Source organism: Bombus vosnesenskii, unplaced genomic scaffold (assembly GCF_011952255.1).
Source record: "Bombus vosnesenskii isolate JDL3184/JDL3185 unplaced genomic scaffold, Bvos_JDL3184-5_v1.1 scf7180000013265, whole genome shotgun sequence".
Classification (NCBI taxonomy): Eukaryota; Metazoa; Arthropoda; class Insecta; order Hymenoptera; family Apidae; genus Bombus; species Bombus vosnesenskii.
Genome location: NW_022882925.1, coordinates 9,601,925 through 9,625,420, shown reverse-complemented (window position 1 = coordinate 9,625,420; position 23,496 = coordinate 9,601,925). Strand labels below are relative to the sequence as shown.

The 23,496-nt window shown below is 38.1% G+C and overlaps 1 protein-coding gene across 1 annotated transcript; it reads left to right on the top strand.

Annotated features, from left to right (window-relative positions):
• Nucleotides 1-22,684: 22,684 nt before the first annotated feature.
• Nucleotides 22,685-23,121, top strand: LOC117242453. Its single transcript, XM_033509139.1, has one exon. The coding sequence runs from the start codon at nucleotides 22,834-22,836 to the stop codon at nucleotides 23,119-23,121; it is 288 nt and encodes a 95-aa protein (XP_033365030.1). The 5' UTR covers nucleotides 22,685-22,833.
• The last annotated feature ends 375 nt before the right edge of the window (nucleotides 23,122-23,496 follow it).

Here is a 23,496-nt window from a genome sequence, read left to right as displayed (position 1 = left end):
AAAGTTAATGGATGAAAAGAGCAAATACAGTTTCTCCTTTATTATAATATTTTATATTTTACAAGAATCCAACTTCTTAAAGAAGCTGTATTCACGAAGAAAAGTAATCAGACTCGTGAATTTTAAGAATTAAATTATGAGCGTTTACCGCGATATCGATGAGTAATGTTTTTATGCCTTTTGTATTTTCAATTTATTTATTTATAGAAAATCACACTTGTTGTTAGTTTTTGATACGAATATATTTTGCGAAATACCTTATATAATCTATAAAAGTCATTTAGATGCAGTCTTCGGCGTATATATTATGGTGAAGTTTCACGTTTCTTCGCTCATACGTTTTATCTTCGTTTCCTGGTAAAATCACGAGAAGCAGGGAGGCAAGTTAATTATCATGGTTCGCATCGATTCGTTGAAACTGCTGGAAGGTACGAAAGAGATGGGGGTGCGGACACGACACGCGTTTAACGGTGAAATTTAAGCAGTATCATTAAACCGAGTGAAAATTTGGAAATGTAACTGGATAATTGAGATAGACGCAGCCTGACGGTGACATAATTACTGTCACTGGCCGATTTACCAGGATAATTTCGTGATACGTGCTCTGGCTGGAGTAATTTCATAATGGCTGGCTCTCTGAACAACGCAAACCTGAAAAATGCAGATTAACTCGATGATGATTAAAGAACGAGGCGATAATGGTTCGCTATAGATAATTTTTAATTTGTACACGTGCTGTGTCATTTTATACGGGGTGCCTTAAACAGACAACTTAAACGGACAAACCTACAAGCAAAAAGAATAAAAGGATGTTATATAATATTTATCAAAAAACGCATTGTTATAGAGTTTTCTATAGATATTTTATGCATAAAAATGCAATTATTGAAACTGAGTAAAATTCTCAGGAACTACGTACTGTTATTAATTCCATGATTCAGCGATGTCAAGCTTGTCCGATCCGAGTACAAGGACATGTAGAGGTTTATGTGTAGAGGGCGGTTGGTCGGTGAGGACGAGATTGCTCGTTGTTGAAACCGTCGAATATATTTAAAATGATAAATTAGTATACAGATAATGCTCGCAAAGACGCTCGTACTAACCGATTCGCTGAGACAGTGTATAAGTCGTAAAATGGGATCGCTATTGACTCGTTAATTAGGTCGCTGATAATTCGTTGATAACTGGTTGATAACTGATCGACAACTAACTGTAACTCTTTTTCTTGCGATCGCGTCCGTATATTTATACTGGTCGGGGGAGAACCGGAAAATTCGAATTCGTCTACGTTTGACGGTTGTATGTAGCGGCGACATTGTTTGCCCGAAGTTTATTTGTTCTTACATTACTTGCAACCTAACCGTCTTGATACTCCGAGGCAAACCAACAACATGATTTGAATTGTTCTCTAAATCATGTGCCACTACAGACATCACTTTGAAATGAGAAATAAAAAATACTAACTGATTATTTTTTATTATATTATTATATTTTATAACTACTAACGATTCGGAATTGTTAGTGCAAGATAAAAATCATTCTATGTTGGCACAATAAGACGGTTAATTTCTATGTGCTGTACTGAAAAATGTGTCGTTACCTCTTTCATGCATACGATATTTAAATATCGAGAAAAGTCTGTAACAAAGCGTTCCTTGACAAACTTTATATAACGTTTTTCTTTCCCCTTGCCTGTAAGTTAAGCTCCCGCAGTTCACGCGCTGTGCGCGCTAAATATCTGAGAGTAAGATTTGTCAAGTTTCGATGAATTTTTATTTGTATAATAACATAATAAAATCACATACAAAACCAACCAAAATTTCTTACACTTTATACACAATGAAATTAGTGTACATTGTAATATGTACGATCGAAGTCCAATGAATATAACTTTCCCTTCCATTCAACAAAATTACGTTGAAATATAAAATACTATTGACAAAGGAGAAACAAATCACGAAAGTGAGAAAGTAAAGAAGGAAATGTAAAGCGTACCAGAGGAATTGATTTTCGTTTCTAATTAAATATTAAAAAGCGACCGTACCAAGTTATAGTATCACACCTTTCATTATAAGCAGCTTTCCAATATTTTCTATCGAAGCGACGTTGTTGCTTTTAAATTATAAAAACGTAGAATATACGCTGTCACTTAATTGAAACTTTTCACAGGATTCCAATCAGCTAACTAAAAATATTGAAAAAATTATTCATCTGTTTTTTAAAGCTAATGAAGCAATGATTGTTATAAAAAAACCATTTGCCAAGGAACATTTTCACGATAATTTATTTAATTGTAAGACGAATTAGATCTAATTATAATTTATTTGGTAAAAAGTATCATTTCATTTTCTGTTAGTAAAAACCATTTTAATTAATGATTAATTATATTAAATAAATCACTAGAAAAATAATAGTATTAACAAAATTTTGTTGCATATTTCTCCAAAAAAGTAGCACTCTGTAACAATCCTTATAGCATATCTAATCGATGATTTTTTAAATTCCTCTACAATTTATAATTTACTTACTTCCTATTTTCAAAAAAACAATTTCATATTTGCTCCATGTCGTGTTCGACCAAACAAAATAATACATATATAGCTAAATTTTTACCAAAATATCACTAGTTTTTGAAATGTTTTTTGCGAAATAATTAAAAAACAAATAAACTCTACTAAGTGCTAACAAGTTCCTAAATCAGGCAAGAAACTTATATTCACAAAATACTATTCTACGTTTAATGTAAGATCGATCAACATGGTTAATGAAGCTAATTATGATCTAGTCATTTAATTCATAACCTAACCCAAAACTATTGAGGGAGAACACATCTCGGAAAACCTACTTACATAATACAGACGTCTTCGTCATTCAATTTATTACCATGCTCAAGAGTACTCCTCCTATTTTCTCGGAGACAAAGACCATGGACTGCTGTCACAAGCCATCTTCTGTCCATATCATTGCATGGTTAGCGAAAACCATATTCCTGGACATGGACAACGCAACAGCATTATCTACCGCGTCACGTCACGTGACGTCGGTCTAAGTTTTCCGGATAGCGTTCTACAAACAGCTCAGCTTTCTCCTTCAATTGATACTACGGACTAGAACATTGTGGCAAGCCATGAAACCAGAAAATTTTATATGGTCGCTTGAGCCAGTTCCGCTATTTGCAATGATGACTACGGTACCTTTGTCAGAGTCCCCACTATGACCTCCTTGTAATTATCTGCAGTAGCGTGGTCAGTAATTTTCTTTAATCACAGAAGCTCTCTAAGTCGAAAGGATTCGACTTGTCGGACCAAACAGGTTCTCCAGGACACCACAGTATCCGTGGTCGATGTACCCAAAGTGTTAGCCGAAGGACAAAGCGAACAACTGGCCGGCGGAATAAGAGAAACAGAGGGAAACCGTAGCAAGGTAAACTGGTAGACTGGATTCATTAGTAAAAAGTGAGAGGGTTTATCGGGGGTAGGAAAACTGAAGAAGATGGACGCAAGTTCACCAATGGTGTCGACGGCCTTTGCTCCGATGAACTGAGTTATAGTACTAGGACACGCGTAAATGTAAAAATATCGATGTGCGAATGTATGTACATGTACGTGCGTGTGTGGGTCGATGGATATAGAGGTTAAGTGCGCGAATAAAAGGTTAAATAAACACGTGCGAATTGGTTGATACGCGTGAATGCAGTTGTGTGTTAATGTGTTCAGTTGTAAGGTTTGATTCGACAATAGAAGACGATATTAAATAAAATTTTCTGTTGTATATACAGGGTGATGGGTAACTGGTGGTACAAGCAGAAAGGGGGTGATTCTACGCGAAAAAAGAAGTCGAAAATAGAATAAAACTTTTTTTTTAATTTTCTTTTTTTTTTAATTTTTCCATCGAGACAACGATCTACAGTGAGATCCGTTATAATGAGACGTGATAAAGTGCACTCGTACCGAGCGAAAATTCAAAGTCGATTTTCTCGAAAACAAAGCCTCAAACGAAAAATTTTTATTCTATATTTTCGACTTCTCTTTTCGCGTAGAATCACCCCCTTTCCGCTTGTACCACCAGTTACCAACCGCCCTGTATAATACAGGATATTTTAATTTTAAAATAGCATAAATCGTTTCCATGTTGTTAATTCGTGCAAAATGAAATAACATTTACGTGTATAAAAAGCTTCTTTTAATCAAACGTCAAGAAATGGCATTTTGTCTTCCATCATATATACATATAATACATATACATATAATTCATATAATACAACTACATTCAAATAGACATGGAAATTATAAAACTACGATAATTATATTTTGACAGCGATGATCATATTCATATATATAGTAACTGTTATATTTATTCCTAGCCTCAATATGAATATTCCTTGAATAACACTTCCATGTTTCCAAATGTGACAGAAATAGCCAAATCTAATTATTTAGCTTTCTCATTTCTATGCATGAAACGTTTCTTAGACGAACGAACTTTTCGAATTTTTCGTATTTTTTCATTTTGCATCGTGAAACGAATGTTTAAAGCAATTAAAGATGAGGTCGCTCTCCTCTTCCTACCACGACTTCCATTAGAACAGTTATTTCTTACAGTCTATGTAGTATATAGGATTATAATTGGTTAATGCAAATGGTTACATTGAATAAGAGGTTCTCACTGTCCTGACATTAATTCCATTTGCTCGAAACACGATGTGCATCGATGACATCTGCGCGCTACTGTTACGACGAGGCTTGCTGTACCAGCAACAGTTTCTGCAACCGGAACACCACGATTATCCGGAACATCTAACGTTAACCACTTTCTACTGACGTGGTTCTACCGTGATAATGGAACGCATTACACGCGAGAAAGATCTCAATTTCGAGAGTGCCATCCTTTGAATTAAAATCCTCACAGGATTCGTTCTGTGTGGCGAATTAGTTCCGGATGACAGAATCGGGATAAAATTGCTCACTGAATATTCGGTTTGTCGTGAAGACGATGAGGTGAGCGATAGGAAGATTACACTTATAAAATTAACGTTACTCTTTTATGAACATAATAGAACAAAGAGACAAACAGCTAGTATAGGAGTCACAGTTTAAAAAATTGTATGCGCGAGTAATAAATAATAGAGAACATTTGTATAAATGCACATATGTATATTCAAATAAATAGTAATGTAGCTAGGTGAGTGAATATTAACCAAAGTGATCAAAGTTTCCAATAAACGTATGTGCGAAGAACATGGATCATCATCATGATATCGCTGTGCGATGCTGCAGCGCTAGTCCAAATACTGTAATGGTATATCCAAATGTATGATGTATTATATATCGTATTGTATGTATATCATATAAATCTCAAATTGACTTCTGTGAAAATACGATTTGTTGAAATTAACATCCACTGTCAGATGACAAATGAAAAGAAGTAGGAGAAGAAGTGGAAGAAGAGAAAAAAATAATTTTTGCGGAATGCGTTAAATTTTAATAGGAATTTATGCGATTTCGATAAGGAAGTGAAACAATGAGCATCGTGACGTTAAAGTTATTCGAAGTTCAACAAACAGAACAGTTACGATAACTGAAGAATTGTAGAAATTCATTCTGGATCGGGAAGTTGATCTATGCTATCTCTTTCTGTTGAAGTGGTTACCACTTCTAAGAAAACTCTACATCTGGTCTTTTTTAGTTTTCTCAAGCACTGAAGCCATCGACAGCGCGTAGACAAAAGACTGCGACGAAGTCAGGCCATAAACAGTAGACAGGCGGCGTTGGCTTCGGGGTTTTCAGTTATTAGGTAACACAGCTAGCATGCGGATCTGGACCAGCACAAATTGTATTTTTACTTATTCACTTCTATTTAAATATATTTTTCTACCTTACAATTTATCCACGTGTTTTCTCTGTTTACACACCGAATAACCTCAACAGGTTATGGGCCCAGGGCTGTAAATTGCAAGGTAGCAACATGAAATGAATAAATTGTTAAAGTGTTGTGCTTAGTAAAATAAGGGATAGTGCTAAAATGGAATCAGCAAGTGCGAAGGTCGAGATGTTACGCGGCGAAGAAAATTGGCTCCAGTGGCGTTTTGTTATGCGTACACTTTTGGAGGAAGATGACGACCTGATCAACGTGTGTGAAGGGAATTTGTGTCATCCAGGTAACAGCGCGGAGAAAGATATCGCTCGTGGAAGATTTTTGAAAGCAGATCGATTAGCGAGAAAATTAATCGTGACCTCAGTAGGAAAGAAACCGTTGGATCTTCTTTTATGTTGCACGACAGCACATGAAATGTGGAAAAAGCTGAATACAGTATATGACATGAAGTCGGATGAGAATTTAAATATGGTCCAGAAGCAGTTCTTCGATTTTAAATGGGAAGAATCTGAAAATGTCTCTTACAACCTATCAAAGTTGGAACTTATAGCGGCGAAGATGAAAGTCCTTGGGAGTGAAATTGGCGAGAAAATGCTGATAACACGCATTTTATCGGTGTTACCAAACAAATTCGATCATTTTCACAGTGCGTGGGATTCCGTGGAAGAAGAAAAGAAGACCTTAGACAGGCTTAGTACCAGGCTGATGACGGAAGAAATTAGATGGAAGAAAGACGACCAGGAAACATCGGTGGCACTGGTAACAAAAGGTAATAATTATAAAAGGGAACAGCAGAAGCAGTCAAGTAAACGTGAATACGAGAAACAAGGACCAAGTTGCTTTAACTGTGGAAAAGTTGGCCATCTAAAGAAGGATTGCTTTAGATGCTTTATATGCAAAAGGGAAGGCCACACCAGCAAAAACTGTTTTAAAAATAACAAAAGAAGCAACAGTAGAGACAACCAGGAACCTAGAAACCAAAATCGGGATCACAGCGGAATTGGTCTATTAGGAAGTACCTCAGCGATACAAACGGTAAACCCTGATGTTTGGATAATCGACTCAGGAGCTACGGATCACATGACAGGACGACGGGAATGGTTCAGCGTTTTCGAAGAATTCGATAACACGGTGAAGATAGAGATCGGCGATGGTACGTTCATGGATGCGTGCGGCAAAGGAAAAATCAGAGTAGAGACTTTTGTGGACGGCAAATGGGTAACATGTACAATGAACGATGTTCTATACGTACCAGGTATGAAAAGAAATCTGTTTTCGATTAGATCTGTCGCAAGAAGGGGCATAGATTTTTGTATTTCAAAGGAAGGGACCAATTGCATATTTTTACAAAATCAGAAAATAATAGCAAGAGGTTCTGTTATCGGAAATTTGTATAAAGTAGATATGCGAGTTATCATACCGTCAGTTTGTAATTTTAGCAATAGAGCGGAGTCAAACGCGGACACATTGCAGTTATGGCACGAACGGCTATGTCATCAGAACATCAGACATGTTAAAGAATTCTTAAAGAATTCAAATATGAAAGTTGTAGAGGATAATAACTTTTTCTGTGAAGGTTGCGCGTACGGGAAACAGCATAGATCGAGTTTTCACGAGAAAATCAATCGGGCGACTAAACCTCGCGAAATTATTTATACGGATGTATGTGGACCTATGGAAGTCGAGTCATTAGGCAAGAAACTGTATTTTCTGACATTTAAAGATGATTTTTCAAAATTCACAAAGATTTACTTCTTACGACGTAAGTCAGAAGTAATTGAAAAACTAAAAACCTTTTGCCTAGAAGTTGAAAATCAATTTAAGGATAAAATTAAAGAAATTCATAGTGATGGAAGGAAAGAATTCCAAAATAAAGAAGTCAAAGAATTTTTAAGAAGTCAGGGAATTAGGCACACGATTAACGTCCCATACACTCCTGAACAGAATGGTGTCGCAGAAAGGGAAAATAGAACAATAGTAGAGGCAGGTCGGTCGATGCTATATTCGAAACCAAATCTACCGCTGTTCTTATGGGCCGAAGCCATGAACACAGCAGTACATGTCATAAATAAGACGGGGCCGACAAGACAAGATAAGAAAACACCATATGAACTGTGGTACGGGAAACCGCCGAATTTAGAAAAGTTTAGGGTTTTCGGTACTGAGTGCTTTGCTCACATACCTGCGGAGAAAAGGACAAAACTTGACAAAAAGGCTAACAAAGGATATTTGGTAGGCTATTTAGATGACGAACGAGGGTATCGAGTGTACGTGCCAACAGTAAAAAATGTAATATTAAGCCGTGACGTAATATTTAAGCCTGAACTAGAAAATGCGAAATTCGTAAAATTAAGTTTACCGAAAATTGTCGAGCGCGAAGATGTGAGTACGCAGAGCGATAGAGCATGTACGTATGAAAGTGCAGAGAGTGAACATGAAAAACAACCTCATGGAACTAGCGACAATGTGAGACAATTGAGAGATAGAGATAAGATCAAACGAACCGATTTTTATGGTAACCCAGTAACGTACGTGGCGGAAAAATTACCGGTGGATTTTAATGAAGCGATGAGATCCGAAAAGAAAGAGTTATGGGAAACAGCTATGAATGATGAAATGAAATCGCACCATGAAAATAAGACGTGGATACTTGTAGAAAAACCTAAAGATCAGAAGGTACTTAGCAATAGGTGGGTTTTAACGATAAAGCTAAATCCGGACAACTCGGAACGATACAAAGCGCGACTTGTAATAAAAGGGTGTTCACAGAAAGAAGGCATAGATTATAAGGAAACATATAGTCCCGTTGCTCGGTTTGACACAATTAGATTAATGCTCAGTATTGCAGCCAAAAATAATTTACACCTCGGACAGTTCGACATTAAAACCGCATTCTTATATGGAAGTCTGAAAGAAGATATTTATATGAAACAACCTAAAGGTTATGATGATGGTACAAATCGGGTTTGTAAATTGCTAAAAAGCCTATATGGCTTAAAGCAGTCTCCAAGATGTTGGACGGAACGTTTCACAAAATTTATCTCGAACTTAAAATTTTATCAGAGTAACGCAGATCCTTGTTTTTATATTTATACAAAAGACGACAAATTAATGTTGATGACCATATACGTAGACGATGGACTGGTAGCAGCTTCAGACGAATCTTTAATTGATAAATTCTTCGATGATTTAAATAAAGAATTCAAAATTACGAGTTCGAAAGAAGTAAAGAGTTTTCTTGAACTTGAAATTAATAGGTTAGAAGATGGTTCAATATTCATTCATCAGAGTAGGTATATCGAAAACATATTGGAAAAATTTAATATGAATGAGGCAAACAGTGTTTCTACACCTATCGAGACTAATTGGAACGAAAGTAACATAGGCGATAATGATTGTAACGCACCATACAGAGAAGCCGTAGGGAACTTAATGTTTTTACAAACCGTAAGTAGGCCAGATATTAGTTTTGCAATAAATATAGCGGCGAGACACTTAGAGAATCCAAACCAGTATCAATGGAAATTAGTCAAACGAATTTTGCGCTACATAAAAGGGACCGCAGACATGGGACTCTTATATACAAAAGCAGGCAGTCTCGAAACCTTTAGCGACGCTGACTATGCAGGCGACAAAGAAACAAAAAAGTCGACATCAGGCGTTGTATGTAAGTATGCGAATGCGGCCATCACATGGCAATGTAAGCGACAACAATGTATAGCTCTATCTACGACCGAAGCTGAATATGTCAGTGCAGCCTCAGGAGCGAAAGAAATTATGTGGCTAAAGAAAATATTTCTTGAATGTAAATTAGAGATCCTTAAGTATATGCTATGTGTAGACAATACTAGTGCCGTGAAATTAATTAAGAATCCAGAATTCCATCAAAGAAGTAAGCATATTGACGTAAGATATCATTTCTTGCGAGATTTATACAATAGAGGCGAAATTGATATAACGTATGTAACAAGCGAAGAGCAATTGGCAGATATATGTACAAAGGCGTTGCCAAAACCGAGATTTGAATATTTAAGGAAAAAGTTAGGTTTGAAAAGTAAAAAAGATATTAAGATGTAATTGTTTGTAAACATGTAGAGTTTTTAGAGAGGGTGTCGAAGTGATTATTACTTCTCAAAAAAAAAAAGAGGAAAAACTCTACATGATCTGTTTAGTCTTCTAGTTTTTTTTTTGTGTAATAAATTAATTTGTATGGAAAAGAGAAAGGCGGCTGGCAAATGTACTTGAGAAGGCATTGACAAATTAATTTTCAGATATTTACGACAAGAGTTAGAAAATATTAAGAGATAATTTGTAAATTTGAGATAATTGTTTGTAGGGATGTAGAGTTTTAGGGAGGGTGTTGAAGTGGTTACCACTTCTAAGAAAACTTTACATCTGGTCTTTTTTAGTTTTCTCAAGCACTGAAGCCATCGACAGCGCGTAGACAAAAGACTGCGACGAAGTCAGGCCATAAACAGTAGACAGGCGGCGTTGGCTTCGGGGTTTTCAGTTATTAGATAACACAGCTAGCATGCGGATCTGGACCAGCTCAAATTGTATTTTTACTTATTCACTTCTATTTAAATATATTTTTCTACCTTACAATTTATCCACGTGTTTTCTCTGTTTACACACCGAATAACCTCAACACTTTCTACAAGAGATGTGTGCGCACACTTTCTTCTCGGAATGGAATGTATCATTATTTATACAGTGTATAGCACGTTGAAAGATTCGTTAGTTTGTGCCGTAACCCTATTTAAGATACCATTCGATTCTTGAATTTCTCCACAAACAATCTTCTTCCCTGAAAGTATAAACTAGAAAGAATTTTCTACGCGAAACCCTTCGTATTCACCTGAGGGGCTGTATAATAAGTTTGTCTCTATTTTAAACGTGTTTTTTGAGAAAAGAGACGCGAAAGAACAACACGCGCCCGAGTTACTCGGAAATTTCATGACACACAGTAACCCATCTTCGTGTCTCTTTCCACCGGCGGTTCAAGTTTTCGCGAGAAGAAACTAATTAGCATTACTCAGGTGGAGCCCGAGTGGCCACACAAGGCTTAATCAAACCTCAAAGTATTCCTAAACCCTTGTCCCACGCAGACGACGAGAACTAGTCCGTAGCCAAACCCTAAACTCTTCTTTCCTTTCTTCTGTTCCCTTTTACAAACGGTACCCAATTTTCTGCGCCGTTAAAAATGCTGCAGAACTTGAAAATAAAGAATACATGCAATAGTGTCAAATCGAGAGTAACCGGGGTGAATGATCTTTCAAATTCACTCAAATTATTTGTAATTCATATATGTAGTAATGTGTATGACCGTTCGCGGAGAAACGCGTCAACGAGAGGCGTAAAAATTCTCGCTACGATTCTGATAATAGACGCCGCGAATCAGTCGTTCCCCTGTTTAAATTAGGATGGCAGATGCAGTTCAAATGATTGTAACACTGAATAAACAAGGTTAATATAGGCTTCTATTTTCAGCAATATTTAAAGTTATAATTAACACGTTACAAATAAGTTAATGATGATACAATTAGTTTGTTATTATAATTCAACTCGGTTTTATGATATTCCTCGATGTATTCGTTTGACTAAGCGACCTTGATTTTATTCCTCTGAACCTCTCGATGCATTCGGTTTGAACACTCAAATGATGTTGACCGCCCTTCGCTTTTTTCCATTGCCTTCCCTGGGAGACGATCCCCATCACGCTCGGATCTCGCAACAGTTCGCGCCTATAATCACGTATGCCGCCTTCTTTGTGTAGATAAAATAACGAATCGAAGACGAATCAATGTTTCTAGAACTCGCTGTTTGAAGACAACTATGCGCCCATCGCCACACTGTGTATATTTCACCGGTCATGTAAGACGATCCAGTTCGCTGTGGAGTGCCGAAGCGTGCAGACGTGTCTCTAGTGCCCAGTGTAGTCCGAAAACAATACGTGTCGCCCAACCATCGAAAGTGTACACAGCCAAGTGTCCTACCCTTTAGGGAGAAGAAAATTCCACGCACCTAACCCCAACCCGAATACTAGCCTCATAGCTTCACGACTAGTTATTCATTTCGAATTAACTAGCTCGATGATGGCCCAGCAATCGCGACCAGGCTCTCCGGAGCAGACTCGCAACTACCCCGCGCTACCTTCCCCGTGGCAGAAGTGTAGCAGAACTCTCCGCACCAACGACGCTAATATTACAAAGAAACGGAAAATAGAAACAGCAAAACCATACACAATCGATACCCGAAACAAACAATCAACGATACAAATAAACACCCACAACAGGTTCGCCGTATTGCAATCCACTAACGACGCCATGGAAATCGCAGACCCGCCGCCAAACCCACCAGCACAGAGAATCCCCCCTCCCCCACCAATATTTGTGGATGACGTCATCGACATACAAACAATGATCAAGTCCTTAGAGAGATATATCTCCAAGGAGGACTACAACTTAAAGATAAATAACAATAAAGTAAAAACACTGCCGAGGAACCCAGAAGCTTACAGAAAACTCACCAAGATACTTAGGACCCTGAACGTCAACTTCCACACCTATCAACTGAAACAGAAAAGGCCTTTCCGGGTGGTCCTACGAAACATCCACCACTCAGCAGACATAGGCAAACTCAAATACGAATTCTCAAAACTAGACCACGAAGTCATCAACATAAGTAATATAAGGCATAGAATCTCGAAAGACCCGTTATTCATAGATATAAAACAAAAGCCTAACAATAAGGAAATCTACAACATCAGTCGCCTAATGAACGCGATAGTAAAATTCGAACCACCGCTTGTGAAAAAAGAAATAGTGCAATGCAGAAGGTGCCAAAGGTACGGTCATACGCAGAAATACTGCAACCATACTTTCCGCTGCGTTAAATGTGCAGGCACTCACTCCACTGACCAGTGCGCTAAATCACCGGAAACCCCAGCGAAATGCATCCACTGTCAAGGTGACTATCCTGCCAACTACAAAGGCTGCTCAGCCTATAAAACTCTATACACAAACAGGTACCCTAAACTCAGAGCAAAGGAGGTAACCAACCAAACACCCAGCCCGCCGAAATTCACGACTACCCCAATCCCCACAACCAACCAAACACCCAGTCCTACCAAATTCATTACCACCTCAACCTCCTATGCCCAAGCAGAACAAGGCATCCAAAATAACCCGAATAGCCAAAGGGATCTTCCCCAAAATAGTGTCCCCAACCCACCTAACACAGACAAATTCTCTAGGCTTGAAAAGCTAATAGAGAAACAATCAGGACAAATAAATCATTTGCTATCGCTACTAAGACTCATCATGGATAAATTAATACGCCCCGAAGCAAAATAAAACCAAGGCGCATAGCTCTTTGGAACGCCAACGGTCTAGCTCAACACAAACTTGAACTAGAACTCTTCCTAAAACACCAGCAAATCGACATAATGCTCGTATCGGAAACCCACTTCACCGACAAAAACTACCTGAAAATAAATGGTTACAAATTCTACCATACCCATCACCCCAGCGGAAGGCCCACGGTGGAACCGGAATAATAATCAAAGCAAGTATTAAGCACTACGAACTTCCATCATTCCAGAAAGACAACCTCCAAGCAACAAACGTAGCAATAGAAGACTGTCATGGCACAATCACTACTTCAGCAGTATACTGCCCTCCCAGACACTCCATCGCCATAGAAGACTTTGATAACTTCCTGGACACCCTGGGCAATAGATTCATAGCTGGAGGAGACTATAACGCCAAGCACATCCAATGGGGCAGCAGACTGGTTACAGCAAGAGGCAAAAACCTCTTAAACAGCATAATAAACAACAACCTCAACTACCTCACCACACACGAACCCACATACTGGCCCACTGACACCAACAAAATACCCGACCTTCTTGACTTCTTCGTAACTAAAAATTTCTCATCAAGACACGTCCAAATCAACTCCTCGGCTGATCTCTCCTCTGATCCATTCACATGATAATAGCTCCATTCACAACCAACACACCAACTGGCAACTCTTTACAGAAGTCTTTACTCACTCAACTTCAGCCTTAACTTCACTAAAAACTAAGGAAGAAATCGAAGCAGCCGCGGAATACTTAAACACGTGCGTAATAAACGCAACCCGCCTCTCCACACCGACAAAGACGTCGATCAACAAACAAGAATATCCCCAATACATACTAAAAAAAATAGCAGAAAAACGTAGACTAAGAAGAGTATGGCAGACCCATAGAACACCGGATGACAAACGCAAACTAAACAACGGAACTAGAAAGCTATCCAAAACCTTAAAAAATTATAAAAACGACTGTTTCCAAAAATACCTCGCCAGCTTATCCCCCACAGCCGATGCCAACTACTCACTATGGAAGGCCTCCAGGAAACTCACACGCCCCCCACAAATAATCCCACCTATCCGCCGTCCGCAAGGTGGATGAGCGCGAAGCCCTATAGAAAAAGCCGACCTGTTTGCCAAATACTTGTCTAAAGTATTCAAACCCCATTCCTCCAAAGCTGCCGCGGACGTTACTGAATACTTGCACACCCCCTTCCAAAAATGTTGAACCCTTCTATTGAACCCTTCACTTCTGCAGAGACTATAGAATCAATCAGTCGCCGAAATCCCAAGAAAGCAGCAGGGCACGACCTAATAGGCAATAATGCCGACCTACCTATATCAAACGATATAACAATAGCGACATTTTCAAACGACACAGCGCTATTAGTTACCCACGCAGACCCGGTAATAGCCTCATCCACTCTCCAGCGAAGTCTCGACTCCATGGAAAAGTGGTTTCATAAATGGGGCTTCAAAATTAACGAAAAGAAATCCTCACATGTAACCTTCACGTTCCGAAAACAAACCTGCCCCCAGGTCACCATCAACAATGCAACAGTTCCTAGCAGGGACTCAGTCCGATACCTGGGCATGACCCTGGACAGGAGACTAACGTGGAAGAAATACATCTCAGATAAAACGAAGCAACTAAAGGACAAACTAAAAGAACTCTATTGGCTCACGGGCCGACGCTCCAAACTAAACATACAGAATAAAATTACCCTCTACAAGACCGTAATAAAACCTGTCTGGACCTACCGAATCCAACTATGGGGATCAACAAGTAACTCCAACATTGAAATACTTCAACGCTTCCAATCGAAAACGCTAAGATCCTTAATAGACGCACCTTGGTATGTTACCAACGAAACAATACACCGCGACCTCAAGATACCCACCGTCAAAGAGGAAATAGCAAAATATAGCAACAGATACAGCAAAAGAATCAACAAACACCGAAACCCCCTAATCACTGGACTACTCGATACGACGGTCCAGATTCGCAGGCTGAAGAGGCACTACCCGCTAGACCTAAAAGCTAGATTCATTTAGTTATCCAAATTAAGCGTATGCACTTACTTATAATACTTGTAAATTATACCTATCTGTAATAAGTATTAACTTATTGTAAATAAACAGCCATGTCACTGCGCCACGCCAGAAAAATTACTGAAAATTCTCAACGCGAGAATTGATTGTAATTTCAACAAATAAATAAAAAAAAAATTAGTTTGATAAGAATATGTCAAAAGACCCGCCAAATATTAAGATGAAAATCGAAGAAAATACATACGCATAGTAGAATTATGAATAAATAGTTTACAGAATGCCTATAAATAAGACCGGAATTGGAAAAGCAGTGTTGAAAAAAATCAAAGTTTCGTGGGCGTTTTCCGTGAAGCAATTGGTTTCAAATTTTTATATGAGTATATAATTATCGAAAGTGGACTAAAAAACAAATTTTAGCGAAAAGGTATTTTATACAAGATATCTCTCTTGTAATGGATATATAAAATATTTCTATTGTATTTGAGTAAAAAAGACAAGAAACAAAGTAAATCATAGTAAAAAGAAAGTAGTTCATAGTAAAAAGAAATAATTAATGATAATAAAAGAAACTAATATATACTATGTACTCAAAAGGTACATTCTGGAATTAGCAAAACAAATTCATTATTATATACTTCATTCAAATATAATTTATTAAAACTGCGAGTGTGGTCAAAGTAGCTAATTCGTTCATAGACATTTTGTACATTTATTACAATGCAGTTTTGAGGATTTGAGTGATTTTATGCAAAATTCATACTAGGATGAAGGCTTCTCTTCCATCTTTCATTATGTATTTTGTCATATACCCTTTGATTTCTTTGATACAATTTTTATAGCGTAGCCATGGGTAGTTTATCAAATATAAAAGTTGGACAAACTAGTGTTGGAGGAAATGCTATTAAAGTAAAAACGAACATCGATAGCAAGAATAAGAAAGAATCGACGCGTGCCGTCATTATTATAAATGAGATTTACACTGGCTGGCAGACGATCGAATATTTCAGTAGGCAAACCAATATATATCGTCGTTGTTGTGCGCGAGTCAGGGCGCATGCAAATAACAGAGATTGGCCAGTACGTGGCAAATATTTGTTTTGACTTCTCATCGGGGAGGAGCTAAAAGATCGTCTCCTGAAGGATATACACGTCGTTTTCCACGAGAATTCGCACCAGTTTTAATATCGTCCTGTATTTACACGACATTACTTGCAATATACGCACCGAGGGAGATGCGGCCTCGAGCGTTTTACAATGGGGATGCACGTTTTACAATTGTACTAGCTGGAAGCTGCGTATAGTAAGAACTAGGGAACAGTTTACGCTTTACGCTTTACGCTGCCAGACTACCGATACCATGTTTCAATGATGCCGTGCTGGAAATTTCACGCGCAATATTATCGCGTTTTTCTCGAAATAATAAATGCGGCGTTTTAAGCCAACGTTACCCAAGGCTACATTGAGTTTTTAGGCTATTCTCATTTGCCGAGAAATGGCAGGATAGCTTTGCTGCTTGTTTACTGTAAACAACGGAAAGGGGTGCAAATTTTGCATGTAAATATCTAGCCAATGGAAAAAATATAATCGACTTGCAACTGCTTCGGAAATTCAACAAATAAAATGTTCCGTGAATTTCTCGAAATGAATTTGCTTAAGGACATTTTATATCTTTCTTTCCTTCAACCGACGCTGAAAACGTGTATGATAAGTAAGTTTTGTGACTAGGAGACACCTGATTTTTCATTTATGAACATATTGATTCTTAATACTTTTGTTGCTACTAACGCAATCACATCGCGTTTCATTGATTGTTTTAATTGTGCTGCTTACATGAGCATTGCTTTATTTTTATCGAATACTCGTTGCTGCCATATCTTAACACTTAAAAGGAAGATATTGTACTGCAACAATAAGTACACATGGTATTGTAATTGGTTTTTTATGAGTTTACCTAAATTATTTTACTACAATAATTAATAACAAATCTGAAAATAATAAAGATATTTCTATAAAAAAGATAGAAAAATTATTATTGGTCTTGAGGAAAGAGAATATAAAATATCGACAACGCCGAAAATGATAAACATATAAAATCACAATCCTCAGTCGCTTCAAAGATACAGTGCTCGGTAATAAGTGTCTTTGAAGCTTATAATGTTAATTAAATCCAGAAAACAATGTTCTAATTCTAACAAACGAATCTCCCGTAACCCTTTCTTGTATCGAATTCATTTTCGGTAATCTTTTCCTTCCGGCAATCTCCATCGATACATTATGTCGATCCAACGTAATTAGCGCAAATTCTTTTGCAAACAGGTGTCTCATTTTCTACAAGTTGGTGTGTTATTCCACTTACGATTAGATACAACACGTCCGGGTACAAAGCTTCTTCGTTCTGTCATTTTCGTCCTTTTTTTCGACTTAATGTCTATCGTTTACAAAATGAACTAGCATCTTTATACAACGTCTTTTCCTCCCTTTCATCTACTTCCCTCTCCCACCGATCTTCGAACTTCTAATCTCACTCCAACGCGTAGCAACCGAGGAAAAACGGGATGGAAAGGTATAAGGCGCCTTATTTTCTTACTAGTAGCTGTTCAACCAAAAAACTTATTACAAAATGCGCGTTATATGCCTACATGATAAGATGAAAGCGATATACTGATATCGCAGACAATCGATCAAAACTTTACATGCTTCGTCGATCGAAACGTTTTAGGAAACATATGAACTTAGAATTTCGTGGCAATATCATACAATACTAGCTCAAAACCAGTATTATACTTTCCCAATATTTACCTACATACAAGAGAAAAGCAGCATTACTTGTAATATTTGAAAAATGCTATCTTCTTACAAGGTTCTAATGATGAATGAGATGATTATGTTTATTTCTACACAAATCATTACTACCGATGGTAAAAGTTGAGTCCGAAAAATTAACCTTGATATGTAACCTACCTACGTGCGTTCAGAACGCATATGGTTATAGAGGAGACTAGATCAGCCTACGTCATCACTTTGCTTTAATAACCTAGTAAAAATGCTATTTAGGGTACTCACCTTCAACGACCTTAACCTTCTTATATTTTGTCAACCACCCCTTCTAGGATGACGCTTCGAAATTTTAGCCTTCGCTCATTATTTGTTAAGAAGTTATTAACAAAATAATTTTTATAAGTAGAACATGTCTTTTCGACACTGAGTACACGTTTAACCCCTTAACTTACAGCATCGTGTGAGAGACGTGGTACGTCATGTTATTGATTTATTATTTACTTTAAGATAATAAATCTTTCTTGTTTAATGATCAATTGGTAGTAATTATTTACTAAACATCTTGCAGAATAAAATTAGTTGTACCTTACACATGCATTTATATATCAAGCGACATATGCGATTTGTATAGCTTCGAGAGCTCAGCCAAGCCGTAAAATGGCTCGACGTGTGACCGACCATGTTGTTGCTTATGGCACACACTATTTTAACATTGTTGAAGTTATTCGATGTGTAAACAGAGAAAACTCGTGGATAAATTGTAAGACAGAAAATATATTTAAATAGAGGTGTAATTATAAGTAAGAATACAATTTGAGCTGGTCCAGATCCGCGCGCTAGTTGTGTTACCCTATAACTGAAAACCCCGAAGCCAACGTCGCCTGTCTACTGTTTATGGTCTGACTTCGTCGCAGTCTTTTTTCTACACGCTGTCGATGGCTTCAGTGCTTGAGAAAACTAAAAAGACCAGATGTAGAGTTTTCTTAGAAGTGGTAACCACTTCAACAAACTTAAACAGTAGGGTAAGGGGTTAAGGCATCAGTATGTGATATATATGTGTTGTATACAAATATTTCCACGCTTACCGTTCTGTTTCGGTTCGGGTCAGTTTGCTCATTGCTGGTTGCACAGTTTAAATTATTGTCTAACCCAAACTTTCTCCATATCAGAGAAAGAAACGCACAAAATCCTAGAAACTGCGGTTGAGAAAACGCAGAAGTAAGCCGAAATATATTATAAACTTCAGCCATAAACGCAATGTGATTTCTGGTCAGTACTCTGAACGTCAACGAGGAGAACGTCAAAATAGCATGGGTAAACTACGACAGGGGTTTGGTTCGGGGCGAAGGTAACACGCGGACATAGAGCTCCGGAGAAAAAGGGAAGTGCGAAGGGAAAAGGAAGAAGGAAATACAAATTGTCACGAAGAAGGGAAAATAAAGGGTGAGAATACGAGGAGAAAGTGAAAGAAAAGCGAAAAGAAGTCTGGAACGAGAGAGAGGTACGAATTAGAAAACTAGAGAAGAAGAGGTTAGGAAGGCAAAAGCGCGGCAAATAAGGAAGTAAGTAAGGCAGGGAAACAAAAGATGGCGTTAAGCAGAGGAAGACAAAGGAACACAGGTAAGACGGGAGACAAGGATGACTTCAAAAACACACTGGAGAGGTACAGCTTGACAGGAAAGGAGTTACCAACCAGGGAGAGAGGAATGGAGGTCATTGATGGAAAAAATAGAGAGGATGGAAAGAGGATTTGAGGCGTTGATAAGAGAAATAAGAGGGATATTTGAAAAACAAGTGGAGGAAATGAAGAAAAAAATGAAAGAGGAGAGGGAAAGAAGTGAAAGAGAGAGAAAGAGAGAGAGAGAGGAGAGAACCAGAGAGGGAGAAGAGTGGGAAAGGGAAAAGAAGGAGCTAGTAGGCAGAATTAGAAAAATCGAGGAAGAGAAAGACAGAGAAGAGAGAGAGAAGAGAAGAAAAAACATAGTAATTAAAGGAGCAGACTGGAACGAAGGAAGCAATGAAGGGACAGTAAGGGAGTTCATAAGGGAAAGATGAAAATAGAGGCAGAAGTAGAAAAAATACATACGATAAGGACGAGGAACAAAAACACAATATTAGTAGCGACGATGAAATCAAGGGAGGAAAAAATAAGGGTAATGAAGGAGAAAAGCAAACTGAAAAAGGGGATATACATAGATGACGATCTGACGAGAAAAGAAAGAGAGGTACAGCAGCAAATAAGAAGGATAGCCAGAGGAAGAAGGGAAAAGGGTGAATATGTAAGGATCGGACATAAGAAGCTAAAGATAGAAAATAGATGGTACAGGTGGAACGAAAATGAGGAGAGGCTGGAGGAGGAAAGAAAGAGAGAGGGAGAAAAGTGAATAAAGAGGAAAAAGCTAAGAGAACACCTAAAGAGAAATAGACAAAACTCTAGAATAGTGAACATCTCTCCGATCAATGTAAACCTGTGCTGTGAAATAAAGACAATAGTTGTGTTACGACTCAGCTATTTTATTTCATCAACCAACCCTTAAGTTTACGTGACACGCTCGTCGATATATTGCATATGTTCCTTCGGGCAGATAAGACGATTTACCTGCGGCACTGTAGGACCGCGAGCGACGTTAGAAATACAGCCTGTGGTAAGCCTCGTGGCGTAACATATAGACTATCCAAAAAGTTCGACTGGAAGTCTAGGGCAGGATTAAGAGCAAGAAAAAAAAGAAGAGCAAAGGAGGGAATAATAACGGGTATAAATAAGGAACTGAGAGAGATCGAATACAAAGAAATAAGTAATAATATAGTGGAAAGAAAAATAGAATACAATGATAAGACGTATAGAATAATGGTAGTTTATAATCAAGAGACAAAAGGGACATGGAAAGAAATAGAGGAAAGAGTAGACGGAAGAGAAGAGGAAGTGATGATCATTGGCGGAGACTGGAATGTAAGAACTAGGAGGGAGGGCCGATAAACGAGGAACTAGGGAAAGAAAAAAACAGACGATCAAATGACAAGACAATAAACAGGGAAGGAAGAATTCTGTTAAAGTAGCTAGAGGAAAGAGGCTGGCGATAATCAATGGAAGAGATAAGGAAGGGGGCGGGGAGTGGACATACATTGGGGAGAGAGGAAACTCTGTGATAGATTACATGATTGTCAACCAGGAGGTGACAGAAGAGATAATTGGCATGAAAGTAGGAAAAAGGACAGAGTCAGACCACATGCCGTTAGAGATAGAAATAGGGGGACCGGAACTACAGGCAAAGGAGGAAAAAGAAGAAGAAGAGACTGGACATACAATGGAAGAACAGTGGAGGAAATGTGGACAGAAATCAAAAAAAAGATAAACGAAGCAGTGCCAAAGAAGCAAGTGAAGATACAGAAATGGGGCATGGGGGAGAAAGCGTGGTACGACAGGGAGTGGAAAGAAAGGAAAAGAGAGATGAAAAGGAAGATGACGAGGTTTAGGAAAGGAAAATGCCGCAGAGAAGTGCTTATAGAGGAAAACAGGCATTCAAACAGTGGTGTAAGGAAAGAAAGGAAAGACACGAAGAAGAAGAAATGGAGAAGATAAAGATGATCAAAACAGAACAAGAAGCGTGGAAATACATTAACAGGTACAGGAGAAATAGGAAAGGCATAGATGAGGATATAAGCGAAGAAGAGTGGAAAAATCATTTCATGGAAATTTTGGAAGGGACAGAGCACAAAGAGAGCCGAAAAACGGGGGGCATAGTGAGGAAGAGAAAACAACGGAGGAGAGAGAAGATAATATAAGGAAGGAAGAGGTGATTAACCAGCTAAGGAATTGGAAGGAAAAGAAAGCAACGGGGGAAGACGGGTTAGAAAATGAGGTGTGGGAGTACTCACCGAAGGAAGTGGGGGAGACGTTATGGGAGTTATTAAGGAAGATATGGAAAGGGGAGAGGATACCAGAGGACTGGAAAAAAGGGGGACAAGAGAGTAGCGAAGAGCTACAGAGGGGTAACGCTGATGGATACTGCATACAAGATCTACGCAGGGACATTGGATGAACGTCTGAAAGTAGAGATTGAAGACAAATCGGAAGAGAGTCAATTTGGATTAAGAAAAGGAAGAGGAGTGACCGATGCGGTTTACGTGATAAACCACATCATAGACAAACAGCTAACCAAAGAAAAAAGAAAACTATATGCCTGCTTTGCGGACTTAAGAGCGGCGTTCGACAGGCTAAACAAAGAGAAACTGGAGGAGAATATGAGGAAAATGGGAATTAGCGAAAACCTAATCCGAAGGATTAGAGAAATATACGAAGAAACGAGGAATATAGTGAAAGTCAATAACCACAACACAAGAGAATTTTGGACTGTGAGGGGAGTCAGACAAGGATGTCCATTGAGCCTGACGTTATTCAACATCTACATGGCAGGACTAGAAGAAGAATTAAGGAAAGGACAAGCCGGGGGCATAGTGGTAGGAGAAAGAAAGGTATGGCTATTGACATACGCAAACGATATTGTGCTGGTGGCGGATAGAGAAGAAGAGCTAAAGGAGATGTTGAAGAGACTCAAAAAATTTTTGAAGGAAGCCGATTTGGAGCTGAGTACGGAAAAGACTAAAATAGTAGTCTTTGAAAAAAGAAGGAACAAAAGGAGGCAAAGAAAATGGAAGTGGGGAGAGCAAGAATTAGAAGAGGTGGACGAGATAAGATACCCAGGGTATATACTGCAGAAAAACGGAAGTGATGAGAAGCACATACAAGATAGGAAAAAGAGAGCAACAATTGCAATGAAGAAAACATGGAGCGTGGGAGAAAAAATATTCAAACAGGACTACAAAAGGAGAATGAAAATGTTTGGAGCATTGGTGGCGCTGTTTGGAGCAGAGGTATGGGGATGGAACATGGAAGAAAGACTGGACAGAGTTCAAAGGAGATATGTGAAATGGATACTAGGCTTAGATATGACAACATCAAACTATATACTGGTAGAGGAATGCAAATTAATAGAAATGAAAGAAAAAGCACTAAAAAGAGCAGCAAGGTATGAAGGGAAAGCCTACGAAAATATGAATTAACAGTTTATAATAACCGAGACTTTCGTTTTCAGCAATTTTTTTAATTATAATAGAAATTCAAATACAGAATTCCGAATGACGCAGCAAACATCGCCTTTTTCCTCGTCTTTTTCTGAACAATCAAACCTTGCACACTATCCTTGCAACTTTATTATCCCTCACGTGTTTCTTGTTTTGGCCTTTAAAACGAACTCTGGATGCACCAGCATTTGATGCGAAATTGAAACGTATATTCCAAGAGGATTTGCTGTTAGGCACACGTTTTAGATACACGCGCTGTATCAAAATACATGTAACATTAGAATAATGAAATATATTTTTTATATTAGTTTAAACAGGATAATATATAAACATGTTTAATTTCTTTTTCTTAAT